The 11,016-nt window shown below is 43.2% G+C and overlaps 1 protein-coding gene across 1 annotated transcript; it reads right to left on the reverse strand.

Annotated features, from left to right (window-relative positions):
• Positions 1-521: 521 nt before the first annotated feature.
• LOC147453313 (uncharacterized) lies at positions 522-1,976 on the reverse strand. The gene has a single exon (XM_086519147.1). The coding sequence runs from the start codon at positions 1,974-1,976 to the stop codon at positions 825-827; it is 1,152 nt and encodes a 383-aa protein (XP_086375273.1). The 3' UTR covers positions 522-824.
• Positions 1,977-11,016: the final 9,040 nt, after the last annotated feature.

Genomic DNA, 11,016 nt, shown 5'->3' on the forward strand with positions numbered 1-11,016 from the left:
ATCAAACGGTAGTAGAAAATCCCCTACATCATAGGGTAACAAAAAATCCCATATAGCATCTGGTAACAATGATATTGCTATCTCCCTTGTGCATCATGCTCATCTAATTGTTGATCATCTATCAGAGGTAGGAGCATTGGAAAAAACGCAGCTTCACCCCCTCTAGTATAGGAATTCCAATCATGCATACCTGGATACATCAAGTCTCTAAAAAGAATATTCTTCGTTGGACTCTCGAGATGCATCAGAAAGCATTCCCCTAGTTTGTATATGCCCAAAACCAAATAGAGCATCATTCAACAACTGCATAAGGTCATCATCAACCACATCTGGATAAACGTGCTTGTGCATGAAACCAAATTTCTTGGTACCCTTTGCATCTGTATTTGAGAAGCCTTCCAAAGATTCATCCAATAAGCACATAAGTTATAGTTTGAAAAGAAGAGGGGAGGACCACTTGATTAGCAAGGAAAGGAGAATATAGCATGAAAATAGGTAACTCCAAGTACATCAAATAGTACTCTTAAGACAAATAGAGTAGTTGTGATGTACTTACAACCCTATCATGAAAATGTACAAAAGTATCCTTTTGGAGAGACAAAAAGACAAGAAGGAATTGTAAAAGAGAGCCTTCCACCTTCTCTACTTTGAGGGAGGAGGAGGAGGAGCTCACTTATATAAGACACCGGGGTGATGCACAAGGTGGTCGTCTTATAGGCATGCTAAAATATGCCACATAGGAAAAGAGGGGCAGGGATACTATTTTTGAGCTCTTTCTACCTTGGGATGTTTAATGACCTCTTGATGCTAATAAGCAAGTATATTTAAGGTTGAAGATCTTTCCATTTTGGGCTTTCTATCGAAGACATCTGGTGGCTAGGTGGCAAGGCAGACCAATCGATCTCCTCAAAGTGGAGTGAAGGACGGATAGGTGAGAAAGGCCAAGGGATTTCCTCAGGCTGGTTTGAAGGACGGACAGGTGAGAAAGGCCAGGGGATTTCCTGTGCCTCAAAGTGGACGATCGGACGGATCGGCGAGAAAGGCCACTGGATCTCCTCGGGTTTCTCAGAGTGAACGGAGAGACGATCAACGACAGGTGAGAAAGGCCAATTGATTGTTTCATCAGTGGTGCGGACGATGTGGTGGTGATGGTGGTGGAAATGGTGGTGGTGATGGACGTGAGTAGAAGACGGATGTGCGTCCTGCATATTGCAGTAATGATCAGACCACTTGGCGCCATTAGTATGAAGGCCTAGTGCTGGCGCAGCTGCTGCATGTTCTTCGCGAGGCGCCGGCATTGAATAGGACCTTGCAGTCACCTTGCTGATCGTACTGCGGCGACTCGCCTCATCGTCTGCCCCACTGCATGAGTAATTAGGGACCCATTCCTCCTCTTGAGGAACAAATCGCACTCCCGAGCTCGCTATGATTGCATGATTATGATACAAATCGTCCGCTGATCTTGCCTTAATCATGCAAGCGCCCTGCAGGACATCGGCTAATCGCATGCCTGTTTCTGCCTTAATCTCATCAACATCATGAGCACCCAACTTTCTATCTCTAATTTCTTTGATCCTGCATGTGGGCGACTTTCGATCTCTAATCTCTTGATTAGCACTAACCGTGCAGGGAGATCGGCTCTGTGGCAAATCATGATGTTCATCGTTATCCTGTCCGACGGTGCGTCGGGTTGTTGCTCCAAGTGCAAGCGTGCGATCCAGTTGCTTTTGCAGCTCCTGAAGCTCAAAAGCATCGAAGAGCTTGCTTTGGCAGACCGCGTGCTCGATGTCGAAACCGCGTCGCTTACCTGCAGCTCTTGATCTTCCATGACCACCACAAGCTACTGCCGCTGCTTGTGTGAGTGCAGCCTCTGCTTCCGCTCTGAAGCGAGATGAGCGCCTCGTAGCAATATTGCTTGACGTAGCTTTACTGTTAGTGGTAGTAGCGTTGTTGCTAGCAGAACCTCGAGACGCCATATTGGTGATCGCTTGTAATTATCAACAGCGAGGTTACGAGGTTAATCACATTTGCGGCAACTAACTAATCAGAGAGAGAGAGAGAGAGAGAGAGAGAGAGAGAGAGAGAGAGAGTTGCATTTCGTAGTCAGCTCGCTAGCTTTGCTTGCACAGCTCCGCCCACTTCGGCAACTCCGAAGGCTTTGTACTGTGCTTTCTTCACGCTTGTGGCAAACCAACAAGCAGTTCTTTCCAAGCGAGTTAGTATTAATATCCGAAAATACGGCTATTCTTTGTCAAAGATGGGCATACAGCTTAAAACAAGGGCCGGTTCAGACTGGGTAAAACTTGGGCATTGTGTTTCTCACACAGGTGACAGGTAACTTGATAAAAACATTTTGCAGCTGCCGGAAATAGCTTCGAAGGATAGGCTTTTCTAGTAGCGTACGTGAGGTCAGCGTACCCAAAACGATACCTTTGGGAGCTCACCCTCCACCACGTGTCCCTCTCTCCCTCCCTCGCTCTCGCCCCCATTTTGAGTACGAGTTACCTTAAGGCTGCGTCCCGCTAGGTGTGTGCACGGCATAGAGTGCAAAGGCCCTTGCACTGCACAGAGAAAGAAACAAATCAAACTTTCTAGCACATACAAGGGGACGAGGGTTCATTTAATGCATGCTTTGCACTGTATGCTCCACATGCATAGAGCGGGACACGACTCAAGAGCTAAAAGTTTACAGGGTTTGGTCAGGTGGAGGTAGGTAAATACAAAAAGTCAAAGAAATAGGTGCATTTCTAAAAAAAACAAGAGATCCTATTAACATTTTTAAATCATGTCCGTTTGGACATGCTCAAACAGTTGAACATAAGCATCGATCGCTTTATTAATATGCCCTTTGGTAAATATCCACCTCAATTAGTAAGGCTTCAGTTGCATCCACCAGCTCGCTTTTCCATTTTTGCATTGGTTTAAAAAAAGCTTTTGCATGGTCCACCGTTTCACCTCCACATTGCTATCTTCAGCTAACACATATCTTTCTAAATGTTGCAGACAAACCAATGCTTGACTTTGCGAGCAACTTTAAATTTAGCTTCATAGTCGTGCAGAATAACTATATATAGAGAGCCATTCATTGCCAGCTGGTTGAGAATTGGCATGAATTTTATTACACCTTTTGATCCAAATATGCCATTAGTATTCAACCCGCATAGTATTCCAAAAGTGGTAAGGAACCTAATACAATCCCTTGAAAGAATATACTACCAAGACAATTTAAAACATTTAATGATAACTATTCAAAATTTGTAAGTTGGTTTATTATCTCTGCAAGTAATTAATAAATGGAAAATATCCTCCTAAGCAGATTTGCAACGCTAGTAGACCATCTCCTAGTCCAAGCTTGAGAGCCTATACATATGTCCATATACTTTTGTGAACGATAAGCCACAACAGAGTATATATTTTTGGGGCAAGAGGTTTAGCCCAAATCATTGCAAATTTCTAGTTCCACGATGGCTGTCTTTATAAAGGCCCGAACTTTTGTTTAGTTTATTGGGTAGAGAAACAGAAGCGGCCTCATGAAGCCTAGAATTTTATTGAGGGGCTGCCAACATGTCCACTGTAATCGCCATAAATCTAGGGATCCCCCACATCCAATCCTCTAGTTGTGACCTTCATGAAAAAGTGAAGTACAGCTCTAGAGGAAAGTGGTGTCATGGATTGGCTTTCAGGAAGAAGTGGAACACGGTTGTAACTCGATGGGTCCATTAGTAGGAACCCCCCTATATAACATGCATTCGTCGGGTACTTAAAAACCCCTATGTCAAAATGTTGACATGAATAGACTGGCCCCTCTTTTTTGATGAATTAACATTATTTTTGCCAAAATGGAAATTTTAAAACCCAACCCATTTAGTTAGGGATTTAATATTTACGTAATTACGACAAATTTTGTGTGATCACAAGGTCTTATTGACACATTTACATGATTACATTAAACATGATCACAAAGAATCCGGTTAAGGGTAACCTAGAAACCCACTAAAATTCCATCGGGCTTTTTAGTCTTCCAGCTCGCGGGCCCGCCGGGCTTTTCCATTTTCCCTACGGGCCTGTCGGGAATACTGAAAAGCCCGGCGGGCCCACATAATTATATATATACGGGCCCGATCGGGTCCGCTGGATGTTATTTCATTGCTTCATCTTCAGACACACACACACACACACACACACACACACAGAGAGAGAGAGAGAGAGAGAGAGAGAGAGAGAGAGAGAGAGAGAGAGAGAGAGAGAGACTTTGCAGGTACGTCAAGAGGAGAGAGGAGAGAGGGAGAGAGGGGGTCGTGTGAGAGCGTGCTCTGCGTTGCAGTGCATGGTAGTAGTGGAGTACACTACAAGAGGCTATTCATATTAGCGACGCTCACACAACGACGCTCAAATTTTTTTTTCCCGGCGTCGCTATGAGCGTCGCAAATATACTTGTAAATTTGTGACGCTCATAGCGACGCCGGCTGGGCTAAAAAAAATAACAGAGAGCGCCCAAAAACTCAGATCTCAGATCTGAGTTTTTCGATGCCCTCAAGCAAGGAGCAGGTAACACTCTCCCTCTCTCTCGCTCTCTCTCTCTCTCTCTTTCTTCTCCACACACACACACACACACACACACACACACACACACACACACACACACACACACGAGGAGAGGAAGGAGAGCCAGGTATGCTCCTTCCCTCTCCTCACTCTCATGTTCTCTTCCCCTCTTTCTCTCTCCCTCTCTCTCTCTCTCTCACACACACACACACACACACACACACACACATAGTGTTTTTGAGAGAGAGAGAGAGAGAGAGAGAGAGAGAGAGAGAGAGAGTACAAACATAAATAAAAACGCACACACACATACATAAACAAAGAATGCACACACACATTGAGAGAGGAAAAGAGAGAGAGAGCATGCATAAACAAAAAACGCACACATTGAGAGAGGAAAAGAGAGAGAGAACATGCATAAACAAAAAACGCACACATTGAGAGAGGAAAAGAGAGAGAAAACATGCATAAACAAAAAAACGCACACACATTGAGAGAGAAAGAGAGAGAAACTAATTTAACGTCGTAGGAAAGTAATTAAAATTAAAAGACCTAAAGATCTAGCCGATGAGGAGTTGAACTCAAGACCTATTATTCAAGAGGGAAATGGCATAACCAATCTATCATACTTGGCATGGGTGATAGAAAGGTTATACCATTTATCTCTTTTTATTGGCACACACATCCACACACACGCACACACACAAGAAGAAGAGAGTTATAACGTCGTAGGAAACTATCCTAAAAGACGTTAAAGATTAGGTTAGATGTAGACTTACGTTAAATTAGATTTATGTTTATTTAAGTTAAATTAGATTAGATTTAGGTTTATTTTTAGTTAGATTTACGTTTATTTACGCTAGATTTAGATTTTCGTTATATTAGATTAGATTTAGGTCTCCATAGACTGCGATGCCTGCATGAAGCGGGTCATACACAGCAACATGGTGTAACGGTCGACATTTTAGGGTGGAACGGATCGACAAAAAGCGTTTTACTCAAGATTGTGGAATCATGGCAAAATTTGAACAGTCTAGTTGACGACGTTCCTCTGATGCAGATCCTGTGGTGGCGGAACTCACTTACTTCGGCACGCTACAAGAGATTTTGAGGATCGATTACAGAGGATTTTTTGTCGACTTGTTCGACGTTCAATGGTTCAAGATAATCATGGAGGGTCGCAACGCTATTGTGCGTAGAGGAGAGTCTGGTTTTCTTGAGGTGGATTCTACTAAGAAATGGACTGACCTAAGAGACACTTTCGTACTACCCGAGCATTGTGAACAAGTAAGTATGTAAATAGTTAACATCCCCCTTTTACAAGTTATGTGCTTGAAAGCTCTCATGTAAGTTATGTGGCTCTGGCAGGTAATATTTCATCCTACAAAGTCTACATCAAACTGGTGGTACGTCATAGAGGTAGCCCCTCGTAGTGCAAGGACGTATGAAGGCTACCATGTGCCAATCACAACGGCATCAATGGAGGAGATCAAAGAAGATACTCAATCAGAAGCCGCTGCGGTGGTGCCAGACGAGCATCAAGATGCTACTACTCTATATGGGGTGCATGCAGAGGAGCTACAAAATGAAACAGAGGATATGTGTTTAAACGGAGAGATCTATATAGATATAGGAAGTTATGCTGAGTTATGCGAGGATGAGAGAGAGATCTCTTAAAGCCACAAATATTGTATTTGAACAATTTTGCTCCGTGTTGTAAAAGCTCTGGCTCTCTAAGTACCTTCCATGGTGTATAACGCTCTTTTCTACTCGCGCTCACATCTTTTGATTGAAAATTCTGAGTTTTCGACTTGCCTCTTCTATCACTCAATTCATTGCGTCATTGTATTTATATGCGTCATTACGTCATTGTATTTAATGGTCTTTGCGTCATTGTCTACTCTATTCATTCAATATTAAGTTTAAATATTCGTGTGTTTAATGTAGGTATGGATGATGAGGAGTTTCTTTCTTCTTTGTCACCGCAGCAGAGACAGTGGTACGTGGAGCGTCATCTCTCTGGCGCATCATCGCGCGTTCCTACTCCATCCGCATCTCCCTCTCTTTCGGAGCATTCGGCGCGCTCCGAAGCTTCGGCGTCGACGAGACGATCTTCACACTCGTTTAGACACCGGCGCTCTAGTGGTGGCGGTGGCGGTTGTTGTGGGGATTCCGCCGCCGATGCCTCCACACTGCCTCGTGTTCGACGAGGCTCTTTACACTCCCCTTCTTTGCCCACCCCCACACCAGCCACAACATCGCCATCTACGCCAGGTTTTGCGCGGCTGACTATTCCTAGCAGCTACACACCTCTACCTACTCCGCCAGGAGCCACCCCACTCGACACTCCTCGCTTCGGGGCCCAGACGCCGGTGGAGACACCTGACGTCCGTACCCCCATCGACACGCCGCTAGAGACCCCTGCCGGGACACCCAAGTTCACGCGTCACCGGCCAGAGGGCTTGCCTTACTCCGTCGACTTTAGCGGCGGCATCATCATGGATGATGACGGCAAGAAGGTGATCTCGCGCATGCGTGGTCTTTGCTCTCAGCTGTTTAGACACTACATACTAAACAAATGGAGTGAAGTACCAAGTGATTTAAAAAACAGAGTCATCAGCATACTTCATGATGAGTTTCCCGTTCCAACACGGGATCATCGCTTCAATGAAGACCTGATGAAGATTCGAATGCGCGAATACTGCAAACACAAGCGTTCCGAAGTGCAAAAAGCAATCAAGCATGGGTGGAACAGGCCAGATTGGCTGGCCAAATAAGATTGGAAGAATGCGAAGAAAGCAGCGCACGAGAATCCCGACAAGTGGAAGCAACAAAAGGATGCAGCCAGAGCGCGAGTAGAGGCAGGGAGCTCGCACCACTTGGGGAGCGGTGGATGGGCATCATTTGAGGCCGATTTTGTAAGTGTTTTCGCATTGCTCTTTATGTTCGATAGTTTAGGGTATATGAGTTTTTTAATTCTAACATAATGAAATCTTTGTATGTTTTGACAGTGGTCGATGACAGGACGTGATCCCACACCGTACGAGCGCGAGTACGCAGGCAAGAAGGGCTTAAACGCTCTGATGGACATTCTCAGTTCTCGCGGCAGCATGGTTAGTATTAGGGTTTACTCTTTTCTATTTTTTGTATTGTTTTATAAATGTCGTTATATGTTTATACTTATTGAAAGCTGTCTTATTGTCTTTTTTTGCAGAATCCGACAGATACGCGGCTTGGACGCGATGAGACGTCTGACTAGACGACGTCAGTTTAGCCGTAGCTAGATAGCATTAGTTTAGGGTTTCTCATAGCTTATGTATCATGAGACGGATTTTATACGTCTTTTTGAACCATGTATATTATTACATTTGTCACCGCAGTTCATTTTGCCAATCAATTCTTTATGCCTATGATGTTGTACAATTGTCATTATTACATTTGCCAATCAATTCATTTTGCCTATGATGTGTACAATTGTCAATTTTACGCTTGTCAATTTTGCAAACAATGCGTCTTGTGGGTGACTATTTTGGGTCTATTATCTACCCTTGCACTTTTTTAAAAAAGTGAATCAAGTACAATATGGTTGATGGATGGCAGGGCATTCAATGCCCTGTCACCAAAAAAAATTTCTCTCGGGCGTCGCTATAACCGTCGCTATTTATGGCTCTGGAGCGTCGCTATAAGCGTCGCTATAGACTTTTGTGAAAACGTCGCTATAACCGCCGCTATGAGCGTCTCTATATAGCGACGCCTAAAGCGACGCATATAGCGATGCCTAAAGCGACGCATATAGCGACGCTCTCGTAGCGACGCTATTAACGACGCCGGGGGTTATAAAAACCCAATGTATTTCCGTTGCTAACAGCGTCACAAGAGCACACAACCTCTTGTAGTGGTACCTGACCACACGATCCGGGTATGTGTTATGTGTGTATGCGTTGTGTGGTAGCGTGCCTTTTGTCGTATTGTGCGGCAGTCATAAGGTACCTTACCACACAATGGGAGTATGTGTGTTAGTTGTTCTACGGAACAATGCTTACCACGGGGGCATCACCTCCGTGACGCGGGGAAGATGGTGTCCTTGTGGTAAGTATTGGCTTACTGTCTGGGTACTACATCGGTAACATGGCGAATTTAGTATCCTTATGGTAAGTCAACTTCCCTTAACCTTTCTCAAAAAACATATGGGCATCGGTTGGTAACGTGGCCATATGATGTTCGTATGCAAGCCATTATTTCTCCTTAGATTCAGGCAGCACTCGGTCGGTAACACGGCTAAAAGAGTGTCATTTGTTAGAAGCATCTGCTGTTGCATAAATGTGGCGTTCAGGTCGTTAACCCGATCGTAGAACGTCATATAATTTGTATGTAGGCCCATGTCACAATCAAATATCATGAATAGCCTTTCCTTTCATTTCACTTGTCCTCTACACCTAGTTTTTAAGTATTAAGTATATGAAATACCTGGTCGGTAACGCGGCTATGAAGAGTATTTCATATACAAATGTTTGAATTGTTTGATTTTGTTGTTTTTAACTGTCCATATGAAATTATATACCAGCCAATCATATTCAAAAGAATGATAAATTATATGCAAAAAAGTATTTGCACACAATTTGCATGTTAAATATTCTTTTTAATCTTGTTAAAAGACCTCAAGCATCGTCGCTATTTTTAATGCTTCATTTACATAAATTCTCTGTAAAAAAGAATTTGCACACAATTTGCATGTTAAATATTCTTTTGTATCTTGTTAAAGAGCATCAATTATCATCGCTATTTTGAATGCTACAATTACATAAAATCTATGTAAAAAAGTGTGTAAACACAATTTGCATGTTAAATATTTATTTCTATCTTTTTAAAGAGCAAGACATTCTTTGCAATTTTCTAGTCCGATTTGTATACTTCCAATGTTTTAAATGTTTTTGAAGTCTTTAAGTCGGTGTGTGCTTTGTTTAAACTAGTATGTGCACACGGAGAAAAACATAAGTTAAAAATTCAATATATGTCGAAATGTGTCAGACTATTATTATGTATTGTTTGATCTGCATTAAGTTCTTATAAACCACTTGTTTGATCTCCATTTTACACGTGTAACAGATTGCAATTTTAAGCGAAGATTGTTTTTAATTTTTTATCAATATTTCCTTGTTCATTTCTTAAAGTCTACAAGTCATGGTTAAGGGGTTGCCTGAAATAGTGTGAGAGTGTTAGTGTCATTCGCAACCATGAATGACTATTTGATATGCTATTTTTTATTGTCCAATGGAAATATGATGCTAGATCAAAGGAAAAGTATTATACGTGCCATTCGTAAAGAATGTATTTTGGCAATCTCATCATGTGCAGATAGTCACGTACATCAGATTAGTGAAAGCGATGTCTTCATCAAAGACCTCACTAGCGCTATATGGGAGAACACAGAGCGCAGGCTACGAGATGAAGGCCAATACGAGTTGTTGATTCTAGCAGGGATTCAAGAATTTGACCCCCACCACAAGGTTAAGACAGTGTTGGGAAATATGAAAGTATGTTGCAGAGACTTAAAGGAAGATATCCCACCTGCCTGCGATATGTCAAAATTAGAGCTCTGGGATAAATTGTGGGAAGAACAGAAGGTAAAGATGAAGCATATGAAAGCGTAGGACCAAGCACCCTTACCCAAGAGATTGAAGATGGCCCAAGATGTGCAAGCAGCTTTGGGAGGTCAATCCGATGCCAGTGGCACCGTCACAATTATGCAAACAGCTTTGAATGCCAAGTGCTCTCATCTTATCGGCATCCCTCACGAAGCCTTGGTAGAAGGTATGAGGGTTGGAGCAGGGTCCTTTGGTGTGTGTACATTGTACACCATCAAAGGCATCTCTTTTTTCATAGACCACATTACATATGTGGGAAAATGTTACAAGGGAGGGAGTGAGGCGAAATTTGACAGCTTTCAGACAGAGAAAGGAATGCAAACGCTTCACCCCTCCATTGTAAGGTGCATTGGCTTTACTACTGAAGCTCCTTGGATCACACTATTCCCAGGCTACAATGGGGGTACCGTGGGCGACATGATGTGCCGCTTACCATTTGCTCACGGATTGTTCAGATGACACATGCACAGGCTACAACACGGCTGGAGGTCATTACTTGCAGCAAATCTTCATGTACAGGAGATAGACACGGCACGAATCAAAGCAATGATCGAGCAGATGCCAACCATTTGTCACGCCCTAATCGATGGTGTTGTGGCCGCTCACTCGTCCAGGATAGGACAGTCGGCTCTACAATTTTGGAGGCACAGAGAGCAGGGATGCCGAGATGGCTAAGCGACCCTGGATTGCTCCGAAACTATATGATCCACGGTGCACAGATGCATACACAAAAGCGAGCAACATTTATGCATTAGGCTATCTATTTGACATGCTGGCAGATTTTTGGAGTGAAGCCAGAAAAGTTTATTTTCTAGAAGAAGTTTTT

This window comes from Adiantum capillus-veneris, chromosome 8, assembly GCF_014529385.1.
Source record: "Adiantum capillus-veneris isolate H3 chromosome 8, ASM1452938v2, whole genome shotgun sequence".
In the NCBI taxonomy this organism is placed as follows: domain Eukaryota; kingdom Viridiplantae; phylum Streptophyta; class Polypodiopsida; order Polypodiales; family Pteridaceae; genus Adiantum; species Adiantum capillus-veneris.

Bases quoted from the DNA above. Each gene is read 5' to 3' on its own strand.
- LOC147453313 (XM_086519147.1), bottom strand. From the start codon at position 1,976: ATGGCGTCTCGAGGTTCTGCTAGCAACAACGCTACTACCACTAACAGT.